This window comes from Apus apus, chromosome 4, assembly GCF_020740795.1.
Source record: "Apus apus isolate bApuApu2 chromosome 4, bApuApu2.pri.cur, whole genome shotgun sequence".
Taxonomy (NCBI): domain Eukaryota; kingdom Metazoa; phylum Chordata; class Aves; order Apodiformes; family Apodidae; genus Apus; species Apus apus.
The window spans coordinates 76,247,799-76,261,760 of record NC_067285.1 but is presented as its reverse complement, the minus strand read 5'-3'; the positions used below and the strand labels follow the sequence as shown (position 1 = coordinate 76,261,760).

The following is a 13,962-nucleotide window of genomic DNA, read 5'->3' as shown; positions in this document are numbered from 1 at the left end:
TCTACAAACTGAGGAAATTCTTCGAAATTTGGGATCTTTTTCTCAGCAGCAATTAGCACAATTACATTACTGTAGTTTGAATACTTGGATTAATGTATTTCATCAAGGTCACAAGGCACTCCCTCTTGCCTTCCTCCTGCTCCTATAAGAGTAGGAACTTTGACATTACTATGAAACATCTATAATGTATGTACTAGTTAAAACCTCACCTCAGGTATCCCTGAGCCACAGGCATAGGGAGCAAATACCTTCACCAGAGAAACTGCTAAGAAGGCAAAGCCCAAAGCCCAGAAAATGTACATTATGTAGTTCATTATGTATGAACCTGGACCCTAAAGGCAAAACAAAAAACAACGTCAGAATATACATTTGATATAGGAGCAAAATCACTACTTAAAATAACCCCAAAGTATTATTGCTGCAAATACACTTATGCACACATTTTGAAGGACAGTAATTACTACCAAGCCAAGAGAGACAGAGTTTTTTTTTAAGGGATAAAGTCATGACACCTGCACATCAGCAAAAACTGGATTATACAAGGCAGAAAGTGTTGTAATACTTCATCTTAAAAAGAAAAAATAAACATAGAGCAGATAATTTTTTGAATAGCTATTATTTGCTAAAATCTACTGAATACTGAGTAAATTTTCTTCAATTAAAACTTTTGTGGCAGAAAAAATAAAATGTTCTTAGTTATTGGAAAACACCAGAAATTTCATTTTATTTTTTTATATATAGCTATGATCAGGAATAGAAGTTCTCATGTTACTAACAGTTCTATACTCTCATAACTTGTTACACCTGCAGCACTCCTCGCAGTGCACAAAACGTTTTTTTATTACACTGTATTTTAAATTTATTACACTATAACCTATTAATTAAAATGCTGACAAATGGAGTAGACAGTTCAACCAAAATCCTTGTTTAGTACCCTAACCTTAAGACCACTATTTTATTTCTATGTTTAGTTTAGCCGTTGAGCAAGACCATAAAAAAACGGGTATATACTTACTTCTGCTTGCCCAATTATTAGTTCTGCCCATGTTTTCCACTGAGGACATTTATCTCTCTCTTCAAATGTAGTTTCATTTGAACCCCAACAACACTGTTCATGGTTAAACCACAAAGCACTAAGGCAAATGCCTTCCTTTAAGTCAGTCATCCAGTCAGCAGCAATGTCAATTAATCCTGCCAGTGCCCCTGTTGTAGAAACAGTTTTGTGTTAACACTCTGGTAAATATGAATAAAACACAACTCAAATTAAGAATGTGATGGTATTTACTGATGTACACTGAAAGTACAAAAAACCTAAAGAAACAGACATTTAAAATATTACCTATTTCCAGGAATATATCCTATTTGAAATACAGTAAGATTAGTAGTTGCTGAATAATTTAGCATCTTGTATAGTTCTCAAGTTAAATGAATATTTTTTCTTTTTTTTTTCCTTTCTTTTTTTCCATGCTACAGTTCTCCAACAGTCCACTGAAACTAAGAAGTGTAAAATCAAGAGGACCCATACATTTTTGTGATGAAAAGGACAACAGACCTTCTGACAAAACTACATTGTCATGCCTCAGAGAACTAATGAACTATTCTATGTTTTGTTCAGAATAACAAATTTGGAGAAAAGAATTCTTACCTTGCCAACAACAGTTTTAGAACAACGGAAGTAAAACACCAAATAAACCCTGATGACATTCATGTAATACAAATACAAAATTACTTAAGTCTGTAACATGTTTAGCAAGTAAAACTCCTGCTGCAGGTAGCAAACAGTACACATATCAAGCAGCTCACAAACTTAAAGCTTTAGAGGGGTTGTATGTAACTACATGCAGAATACTTGCTTAAGAGTCCTCAAAACACAGACATTACTTAGGAAATTGCTTCAAACTATTAAAAAAAACCACAACAAATAACACCACCTCCTTTATTTTACAATAGCAAAATCATTTTCCGTGGTAGCATTATACTGAAAAACTACTTCTAACATCAGTATTTTTGTGAACATGTACAACTGTTAATTAGTTACAATTAAGTACTTTTAAGGTATTAATCACTACCAGAAATAGCTGTCTAGAGACAGCCACAATTTACTTGTGTAAATTGGTCATAAAGAATTAATTTAAGTTTACTAATTTGTATTTACTAATCTTTACAGACCCTCAATTTGAGATCCTGGGCCAACCAAAGTCAAAGTCAAAGGCAGTATTTCAGTGGAACAACATTTCAACCAAATTAATTAAAATTCATAAATGTAACATCTCCCCATTACTGAAATCATGGTTGTATAATCTAAGATTCACTAGACACATATAGAAAGCAATTGAAACAGAAATACCTAGGAATATTTATGGCCAGAATTTGCTCATTTTGTTGCTCAGAAACACAGTAAAGCAATTTTAATTTACATAGCAGCTTTGGGGGATGGAAACACAACACTACACAATTCCCGCCCAAATGATCACAGGCGATTTCCAGTAATTATGCACTCCCAGTTTGTACATTGAGGCATATGAACACTCTACAAACTTTGCATGTATGTTAATTTTTGTGATTTGTTAAAGTGATTATGTATATAACTAAGTAGTAATTATACAGTTACCCTGCCTTTTTAACAGGCACGGTCATACTCTGCAACTAATTCAAATTTTCTGGCATTTAATCTATGACCTCTGTTTGAAATACTTTTTGGGGCACAAAGTTAGTGACTTCTCACTCCTGCACATTTTGGACTCCAAACTAAGCTAATAGAAAGCAGCACTGCATGACAGCAGGGCACAAGCCATCAGATGATGTTAGCTTTAAAACTCATCTTAAAATGTATTTAAAGGAAAAGACAGTTAAAGTAGAGGCAAACAAACTACCTGTTAAAAGCCAGTACTTTCTGTGTAACAACCTCTAAAAAGGTATGACACAAATATACAGCTATACTTTGTTCATGTGTAAACATGTGTTTTAGAGGGAAGTGATAATGGAATCACAGAATGGTTTGGGTTGGAAAGGACCTTAAAGATCATATAGTTCCAAACCCCCCTGTGTGGGCAGGGACACCTCCCACTAGATTTTCCAATCTAAGTTTTTCTGTGATTCTGTGTCTATTCTAACACAAATTAGCACCAGAAACATTCTTAATTTGCTTTTAAGGTCTTGTTTTCCCTAGTTTAGTACTTTAAAATATGACACAGCAAATTTACAACTCAACACTGGGCATAATTTCACTGACAGCAAATGATTTTCCACTGTCACATTTGGAACTGTTCATTTTAAGCGAGAACTGCTACATGCTTGTTTTAGAGAAGGCTCCATGTTTTTAGACTGGGAAGGGGAGATTTTGGATAAGCAGGGAAAAGGACAGAATCATAAAATGGCTAGGGTTACAAGGGACCTTAAAGAACACCTACATCAAACCCCTCTGCATAGGCAGGGATAACTCCCACTAGATCAGGTTGCTCAGGGCTTCATCCAGCTCAGCCTCGAACACTTCCAGGGATGGGGCTTCCATAACTTCCCTGGGCAACCTGTTCCAGTGCCTCATCATGATCACACTGAAGAATTTATTCCTAACATCTACTCTAAATCTACTCTCTTCCAGTTTTGATCCATTACCTCTTGTCCTCCTACTACAAGCCCTTGAAAACAGTCCCTAGGTAAAAAAGAAGAAGAAAAAAACAACAAAACCAAAACCAAACAAATTCATAGCAGAAAAATCATCTAGCACAGTCAATTAATACACTTTCACAAGAAATCCTATGGGGAAAAAAAGCAAAATTAACAGAAAGGAAGAACACCAATCTCAATCATAGGATTAAAGAATATTGGTAGCTCAGTAGGTGGAAGTTCAATAACTCTGAGAAAACTCTCCCTAAATTCAGTGAGGATTTTGTTTCCCATTTGATCAGTAAAGCATTCCCATAAAAATGGTGAAGCCTGTAAATCAAAATAGCCTAAGTTTTCCTTCCCTTGTGGAATTATGGTAGTGGTACGAACCAGCTCTTACCCAGGTTGGAGGATTAAACACAAATGAAAAGCACAGTAACTATACTTGCTGACAAATTTAAGAAAGAAATCCTGTTTTTTAATTTACCTGATGCTAAACCAGTTAGTGTGACTACTAGCCATCCTGACCATGCATCGTACAAACTTTTTGTCATTTCCCATGCTGATTCTTTCTTCTTGCTGTTAATCTGCAAAGAGAAATTGTTATGTATGCTGGTACATGTTTGTGTAATATGAATAGGAAAAAAAACTAAGTATGACATTCAAACTACATGATGGAAGCTGCAGACAAACACACCCTCTCTTTAAATTACAAGTATTTTCCTTGTATTTAGTGCTTTACATCCAAAACATGTAATTGTAAAATTACTTCTCTCCTAAATCTTAAATTAATTTTTGTTGAACCTTAAGTAAAATACTAGTGTGCTACTGGTAAACTGCTGCATCCAATCCATATTCCTAAACTTCTATTTATTTTACCTTTAGACGAAAAACAATTTAAAAAATGAAAATAAACCCCAAACCTGGCTATCTACTGTGTAATACTTCTAGACAATTATTACTAGTGACATCTAAAGTTACTGTAATTAAAAAAGTACCCGTCTATGCCTTTCTCTGTCTTTGCACTTCTCTCGAACCCAGTCAATGGTATGGAAGTCATCGTATGTTCCTACTCCAGGAATTGGTTCATCCAGAAGATCCAGTAAATGTGTTGAACTGTTGATACTTCCTCCATTTGTCATTGTATAATGAGTTCCTGTGGCAGAGGAAAGACAGAAGTGAATTCTGCAATAAATGAAGTATTCTAATGTTCATGATACTATGGCATACAAAATTTCTGAACAAGTAATTAAGACACTTCCCATAACATGCGTATTTTACTTTGTTTAGGTCTCTCAGTGTTGCACCTCATTAGTTTCTTTCTGTAACTCATGTGCAGGTTACATTTGCATGTTAGTAACTTTGTATTTCCATTGGTTAAATATGAATGTACCAGTCAAATTGTTCTGCTCTGTGTGCAGACTCCAGCGAAACTTCAATAAAACAAAGCAGAAATCATTAGCAGCTTTGACAGACATTTAATTTGAAGTTAATTTCAGATTATGAACTACCAGAGGAAAATCTGACTGTAAAGAAACAAAACCAGATGCTCAGATATAAAATTCACAGCACTTCCAAAAGTTACCAGTAATTTTAAAATATGCATACCATTGATTACTAACCTCTCCCACATATCTAAACCAAACCTAAATTATCAGCAGATTATCAGCACAGATAAAAAAGTAACAGAAAGCCAAGCAAGTACATTAAAAAAAAAAAAGTCTCGTAACTCACGGAACAACTGATCTGTCATCACTAGCCAGTTGTTTCACAAGCAGCTTGCATAGCAAGCTCCCCAAAATCCTCAGTTTCAGTGATCAGAATAAGAAGAGGAAGAGGAGTACTGAGATTTTATTCCTCTTCACAAGTCATCAATAAAGTTTTACTTTTTAAGCTTTCACTTGTCATCAATACTTGGCTTTTTAAGTTCTTGTGGCATACTTACAGAACCCAAGTATAATTTTATCCTGGATGGCTGCCTAAATATAGCATGGCTATAAAGGAAACACTTATGAGGTTAATATGGACAATGATTTAAAGTGTGATTATTCTTACTTGTTTGACTATGAACAAATTAATTTGGGCAACAGTACCACAATAATGTCTATTTTGGCCCAAGTTGGCCAAAACTTCTATCAGTTTAGTCAGGCACTAGAACTCATTTCACTATGCTGACACTGGGATGGTGACTCAGGTGGGGTTTTTTTGAGTTGGGTTTTCTTGATTGGTTGGTTGGCTTGTTTGAGGTTTTTTTAATTGCAAGCTCAGCTTCTTAGTGTCATCAGAATTTCCAACTTCTAAAAAAAACCAACCAAACAAAATACACACGAAAAACCGAACCACAACAAAAACACTTCCAAATGCTACAAATGCTGAATTCACCAGCCCTCACATCAATAACTAACAATTAGATTAGTACATAGGTAAAATCTGTTTTTTCCCTTTAAATTTGTGAAGTCTGAGATCTAGCAGAAGCAGTGTGCACCTGGCATTATATTCAGACACAAAGGCTTCAGCCATCTATTGTTTGAGAACATTTGTTTGAGCCTGCTATATATCACATTTTTTATCTGTTTTTTTTTCTTAGCTGTGAAAGACAACATAGAAGAAAGTAATTTTAAAATCCTATTAATACAAAATGCAATCTAAAATTTTCAAGATACACAAACTGCTATTCATGACATACACACAATACATATAGAAATGCTTAAAACTCTATAAAAATGTTACTTTCATTAAAAAAAAAAAATCTTCAAAGAAAATGCTAATGCAACTCAACAATGCTAATACCATTCTCTCATGCTGGCCTTGCTGGCCTCTTTCTTCATACTGTTTTTCGCCCAGTCTATGTCATATTAAATTCTCTCTCATCTATTCACTGTAGCTAAGCACTGTAAATCTCTTCCTAAAGCTGCTGCTAGTCTCTCTTTAAGGCAGATGTAAAGAAGCATTACCTATGCTTCCATTAATAAAAGGCTAACAACAACAAATTAAATCAGATTTGCTGATAAGAGGGGACTGTGAAAACCTTGTTTTACAATAAGGGATTCAATTATCTTGCTATTCCCAATTTTCATAACTAGAAAGTAAGTCTAAGTTACATGTCTGGCTAGCTGAAAAGGCAAGAAAGAAAAAAATTCTCACTGTAATGATTATTTTAGCTCTCAAAATTAAAAGGATAACAGAATACATTAAGAAAATGTTATTTTTACAGGAAAATAATGTCCTTCACAAAGCAAGGGGACAAGAATTAAATTCAACCACAGTTTAGTTCTTAATCTCTGACAAAGTTACAATATGTTCAAGCAGTTTCCTGAACCTGAGTGATCACAGTAGAACAAAAGCTTGTCTTTGCCCCAGGGGGATTGGTTTTATGCCCCGCACCACACAAGGGAAAGTAGAGTTATAAATGTATCACCAACAGTAACAGATTATTTTCTGCGTATCACAAGGTGCTGACTTGGAATGCTCTCCAGGGAAACCATCTGAGATGGCACCATACTGAATGCACCAGACCCTAAGCAGAACTTGAAGTAAACTACAAAGAATGGTCATTGCCTGGATACAATAAAAATCCCAGCAAAACTGTGTCAGGTTCCTACTTTGCCAGCATTTGCTGGCACACCAAATATTGAAGGCACATTATTATTGTATGATAGGAAGGAGACATGGGAATGAGATGTGCAAAGGTGGTTTTGATGAATACAGAGCTGCTGTGAACACTTGATGCAGCTGAATAGCTATCTTGTACCAAGCGTGACACAGCGATACCCTACATTAGTGTCTGGTAGAATGGTTGCCCTATAGAGGACCATGAAGAGAATAAACTGTTCAAAATCTGATGTTCTGTATCTAAGATACATATGTCTGACAGCAGTGGCAGAGTTCATTCTCCAGAGAGTATTATAGCCTATGTAGCATGTAACTCCTCTAAGGGAGAATTTAGAGAAATATACCTTTGCCAGTACTCAGAACTTTTCAAACTTCCCTTTCTTCCTTTCCTTCTCTAGCATTCCACACAGTAAGATGCTCTTTCGAGCTATGACAATGATTCTCATCAGCATAAACACATGCAAATTCTCATCATTAATTGCCAGTGTCATTGAGGTGTTATTAGATTTATTTTCAACTCAACAGATCTTGTTAAACCCCTTACTATAACACAGATTTTTCATCACAACATTCTAACCTCCAAATCATCATTATCCTTAAAATTTGCAGCATTTTGCAAATGCAGACTTCCAGACGTTCCCAATGTTCAGAAAGTATTTCCCCTGCCTTTCTCCTCCCTTTATCCCCAGTCCTCAAGTTTCAAGACTCAGGCTACAACTCAAGTGCTTCTCATCAAAAGATGCCTTAGTCTTAAAGGCATCATCAAGTAGCCTTAGTCTTAAAAACCGTAGCAAGCACTCAACACACAAGGTATATAGGCTCAGCCTCTAGCTATGTTTTCCATACGTAAACACCCGAGCCATTCTGCAGCTGTAAGGAAAGTAAAGCCTTCTTTTTGTTACATGTGAGTTTGCTTAAGGTTTTATTAGACTGGGAAGCAGATGGCAGAAGTGGCAAGCAGAACTTTTATTATCACTGTTATTCCAAACTAACCCATGTTACTACATGGAGATAAATACCCTCTCAGAGGCTCAGTGCAACTCACAGGAATCCTTACAAAGCAAATTAAACAAAATGCTTCCCTACATTGCAAAACTAAGGTATCTAGCATTGCTTTATTAGCACGCTTTTCTCCAACACCATCTTTAACAATCCTGCATTCTCCACACACAGACAGTGAGCTGCTGCAATCACGGACTGCAAGTTTGCAGACAGAAAGCTTCTAGGCAACAAAAGCAACACGCTTCTTCAGAGAAAGGAGATTGTCTTTTTTAGGTGATTCAGTCACTTTAGGTTGTCCCTGAACTACCTTCCAGGAAGGCAGCTGAGTTTTGTTATCTTTCTATGCATGCAATTCCAAGCCTTCAGCACAATCCTTTCTCAGATACAGGCTCTCTGGTAGTGCTGAATAACTGCTTCACCTGAAGTTGTTAAAAACAACAACACAAACAAACAAAAACCCAAACAACAACAGCAAAAAAAAACAACCCAAAACACAAAAAACCCCCCACCAAAACAAAAAAAAGCCCCACCACCAAACAAACAAAAAAGCACTTAGAAAAATCAAACACCAAAACAAACTAATACAGAATATTGCATCATGCTGAATGAAAAAAACCTGTAATAAGCATTAAAGTTAACAGTAAAACATTGTACTTTGGGACACCAGAATGAGGTACAGTAAAAACAAACAAAAACACCACACAGACAAAACTGGAATAAGAGAAGAAGATTCCAACACCATAAAAAAGCTCCCATCTAAAGGAGTGGAGGTTTTGTTGGTTTTTTTTTTTCTATGAGAATGAAAGAAAATACAGCCAAGTCGCTGGAGAGGACACTACGCCTGATAGAAAAAGCAGTCCTTAGCATATTGGTGTCCATTTCCTTCTGAACATGAGGTTATACTGAATGGCTGTTACCTCCCAGCACTGATAAGCCCTCTTGCTTTGCTTAGCTAGTCCCTTGACGTAAAGCAGAAACAAATTACAGAACTAATATTTTGCTATAATGGCACAAGTTGTTTTATACATTACAGATTCCAACTTCACTTATGTGCCCCCTGAGACAAGGAATATCTCTTTCTTCATGTTCTGTATATGTGCCTCAGAAAATCAGTCTTCAGTCTTGATGTTGGAACTGTGACAAAAATGACTGTTGAACTCATGCTAAATTAAGTCACTTCTGCCAAGCAGTTTTCAGTTTGCACAAATCTTAAATGTTTATACAATTAATTCCAATATTCCTTTAATCAATTTATTAATCTAAATATTCCTACAGTTAGTCAATTTCTACTTTTAACAATGACAGAAAGTTGATTTATGTAGATGAGACACAGCATTTTTCAGGCACAATGCAAACACATAGCTCCTGAAAGTCATGTCTTTTTAAAGAAAAATACCTGGTAAGTTTTTAGTTTATTCATTTAAAAATAAAAAGATCATGCCAACAAGCATGAATACCTTTAAAACATGAACAGACCATTAGTGACTATTCAGTGTGGTACAGTTAAACATTCTTCAAGATAAAACATTTTAAAACACTACCAAATCAAAATGTGAGTTGCCAACATTCATAAAACATTGCATTTTCACTTTATGGATCTCTTGGAACAAATCCCCAGTGAAGAAACCAAATAGACCATAATGATCTTCAGAGTGCTGCCATCCTGTCCCCGGTATGAAGAGATGTCTGCTATCAGACAAGAAACAGAGCCAGCGCAAGAGCAAGAGCCAGGAATGACAAGCATGTTCACCCACTTCCACAGCAATGAACTGTCAGACTTGTTATACTGAAATACAGAAATGCACCCCTGGGGTCTTGTTTTGTTTAGATCTTTCTACATTTTAGTTACATCCTTCAGTTGGAAACAATTAAAAACTTCTATATAAATATTGGTATCTAGCTACTATAGAGCAATATCCATTTCACAGAGCTCAAAATTCCTTAAGGTAGTGTAATCCCCTGAGCAGTCATCCTTCTGGCTGACAAGAGTGCAATGTGTTTCATTTGTGATACTACTTGCAATGTAAAAGCAGGGGAAAAAAGAGAAAACACACCTCTGTGAGTGAAAATTAAGTTCATTAGTTTGCACCAAAGGCTAGAATGAGCTCTCCCTGACATGACCATCCAAACTTGCTGAGTGCTAAAATCAGCAGGTACTGTAGCTTTCTGGAGGCCAGATACTAATCCAAGGCTTTGCTTCACCCATGTGTCCTTGGGTATTAGGTGACAAGGGGAACGGAGGCGGGGAAGTCTGAATAAAATACACACCAGAAGGATCTTTTACACTTGTAACAAAGAAGATTTGTACACACATGATATGTGTTAGTGCCTGAGTTTCTTTTTGTCTCCATATTCAGACCTCAAAATATTACACTTTCAAAAAAAAAAAAGAAAATAAACAATTGTCAGTTTATTTAAATTTGTCTGTAACCACTCAAGAAGAGTCATTAAGAACTACTGTCTTTCCCTAGCTAGAAGTAATTCTTAAATTCAAAAATCAGAAGCACAGCATGCCATGCCAGAGTGCTATCATTCGCTGCTGTTGATGACCAATGATTTAAAAGTTTTTGTAATCAAGTAATATGTCCCTCTTTGCATGTAACTGAATTTTCAGCCTGTTTCTTCAGTTGGCTCTTCTAAACTGCATCAAAGGCTTAAAAGCACAGCTTAATTTCTGCATTACAATTAAAATGCATACATACAAAAATGACAGAACTATATATACACTAACTGAAAAAAATCAGCTAGAAAAAATCTAATAGGTTGGAAACAGGAAGACCTATGCAAACTGCAAATGCATAGGAGTCTGAGAAGAAGGCAGAGGTCAAATATTGTTCAACTTGAAGAGCATAATTAACAAGAACAACATAAATAGCTTTGTTTTTATTAATTTAGGTGGAAGAAACATTTCTGTTTCCATGTCTCAGCATTAAAAAATTGTTTTATTATTACGTATTTCATAGAATTCATAGAATCATCAAGGTTGGAAAAGACCTTCAAGATCATCAAGTCCAACCATCTGCCCTACAACCCCTAACCACTAAACCATCTTCTGAAACACCACATCTACCAGTTTTTTTAACACCTCCAGGGATGGTGCCTCTGCCACCTCCCTGGGCAGTCTGTTCCTCACTTCTTTTCTTGTAGTCTTAAAGGCAGAATGGACTATATTTATTTAGTCTATATTTATTATGTCTATAATGAATAGGGACCTGGATGGGGCTTTCAGCAACCTGGTTTAGTGGGAAGTGTCCCTGTCCATGCAGGGGGCATTGGAACTATATGGTCTTTAAGGTTCCTTCCAATCCAAACCATTCTGTGATTCTATGATCCTACAATTCCAGATCTGCAAGTGAAGAGTTACAGGGAGTCCCACACTACTCAATCTACAACTTAAACAGAACATGAACGGTGTAGGAAGATGAGAAAATAAAATCTATAAAGATATACAGTTAGATAAAGCAAGCATTATAAAAGTGAAGTAATATATCATCTAATGATGGCCAAAGCAACAAAAGTCAGAACAACAGAAATTTAGATAATTAGATTTCCAAGTGCTGCTGCTGCATGTATGTAAGAGCTACTTACTCATATGTTATTTTTGGAAGACAAAAATGCCACCAAACCCACATTCTGCTAATATGATTATGCCAGTCAGGCCACATTCAGACCCAAGGCGGACAGAATCTTGGTTTGTTTATTAGCTTTCTAATATGTCAGATTACAGTACATCTCAAAATGATTTCCAAAATGCAGAAACACATGCCTGATAAAGAGCCTTATCAGAAATACAGCACATATCGACAGATAACCTGGAACTACCTACAAAGAAATGTAGTTCTATCTCATGGTACTTTCTGTTAATCACCAAAGTCAAATATGCTGAACTCATAATTGGACATCCTTATCCCCTTTTTATACTAGGAACCTTAAAACAAAAATTCAGTGCCATAACCATGTCAAATTTCTCCAAGTAATGCTTCTTCTCAAAGCACTCCATGTTAGACAACTACAATCATCTTGACCACATTTACTGTCAGAATTCTCTAATTACTCTAAAAAAAAAATAAATATTACTCTCCCTCTGCTACTAGTAATATTTCAGGGTCAAACTCTAGCTCTGAGCATGTGTACACAACTTTCACACCCATTTACTTCAAAGGTCATGCTGATAATTTCAGTCTCTAATGGCTCCTGATTTATCTACTAATTCTCAAACAATAAGAGGCCCATACACAGAAATGCAGCCTAAAATACAAAAGTAGAATTTTTACCACTCAGAGCATCTGAATTGGCTCAGTATGCACCTGACTCAAACTCTTCCTAGGATATTATCAGCTATCTTCTGACCCATACCTATGGTAACAGGTGAAGCTGGAGGGGGGGCAGAGAGGTTTCCCCAGCGTTACTGATAAATAGTATAGTCTAAGCAATAGGAGTAGCACCTACTACAGCCGTGATTGGTGCACAAGAAATGGAACTATGAGCTATTTTATTAAAAAAAAAAAAAAAGTTTTACTAAAACTAAGTCATCAGGAAATTTGGTATGCTCTCTATATAAGCAATTTTCACGTCTTCTGGCTACTGACTCAATTGCAGATTATTAATGGTACAACATATCATTAATTTTGCTTGAGAACTTCCAAAATCTAAAATCTAAGATGTGCTTATGTAAATATAACTAATAAAAGAGTTAACAACCCTTGTGCTTGCTGAAGCTCAAGCTTTGCTTCTCGTAGCCTGGCCACTATATATCTACTGCTATTGCTCAGATTTCAAATTTTTAAAGAATGGCAAAATTAATGTTTTTTTAGGAAAAAAAATCTGGGGAAGGGCCATCAAATACTGTGAGCGTGTCTATGAATGGCTGGAAGACAAGCAAGATACTGGTAACATAGAACTTTCAAAAGGGTCCAGATAGTAAAAATGATGCAAAAATAATCCAAGAGCAAAGAACTGAGCAACACAAATAATTTACTTATACAACATATATTGCAGTATATATTTAGTTAAAAAAATAGTACTTCTAAATCTTTTAGTTACCAGAGACGGTGGTACAAGTGAACTGGGTTCGTGCAGTTTTATTTCAGTATACCAGGGACGATAAGGAGGTCTGGAATGATGTATTTGGTACCACAGAACAAGTCTCAGAAAAGAGCAAGTCAAAGGAAGTCCTGATAGCAAGTATTCAGTAATACCTGTATTTTTTCCAAGCAATTATGATAAGTAATAAAAATTAAAAGATAAAAACAATTAATAAATACATACTTTAAAATCTTTCCATTGATATTTCACAGTGCATTTGCACTGAAAAAAAACATCATCTTAATACAAACCAATGTGTAATAATAATAATAATAATAATAATAATAATAATAATAATAATAATGTATTGTTATATTTCGTATTTCATCTCACTGAACGTTAGTAAAGGCCGTTAATTAAACGTAAAAGACCCTTAATGATTTAAACAGTCATTTCATCATTGCTGAGGTACAGGCACTTTGAGTGAGCCACTGCAGTCAATTAGTCCAACAAATGCTTTGATGATACAACGCAGTTTTTCATGACGTCAACATTACTCTGCAGGACAGATGAGCTGTCAGTATGAGAAAAGAATAATTCCACAGGCTTTAAAAATTAAGCTTGTTTTCTCAAAATATCTTTATCCATTTTCTCTTAGTTTGCTATTAAAATGCTCTGAAATCTACATGAGAGAAAAAAAAAAACACTTGGTAATAT

The 13,962-nt window shown here is 35.5% G+C and overlaps 1 protein-coding gene across 7 annotated transcripts in view; it reads right to left on the bottom strand.

The window, feature by feature from the left end:
* Positions 1-13,962, bottom strand: part of CLCN3 (chloride voltage-gated channel 3) — a 66,185-nt gene that overhangs the window by 20,452 nt on the left and 31,771 nt on the right. For all 7 annotated transcript variants that reach the window (XM_051616476.1, XM_051616477.1, XM_051616475.1 and 4 more), the window contains 4 exons: positions 4,605-4,762; positions 4,094-4,193; positions 1,016-1,203; positions 210-332 (listed from right to left, as the gene is read on the bottom strand). In XM_051616476.1, coding sequence (XP_051472436.1) covers positions 210-332; positions 1,016-1,203; positions 4,094-4,193; positions 4,605-4,762 — 569 coding nt within the window. The remainder of the gene's footprint in view (positions 1-209; positions 333-1,015; positions 1,204-4,093; positions 4,194-4,604; positions 4,763-13,962) is intronic.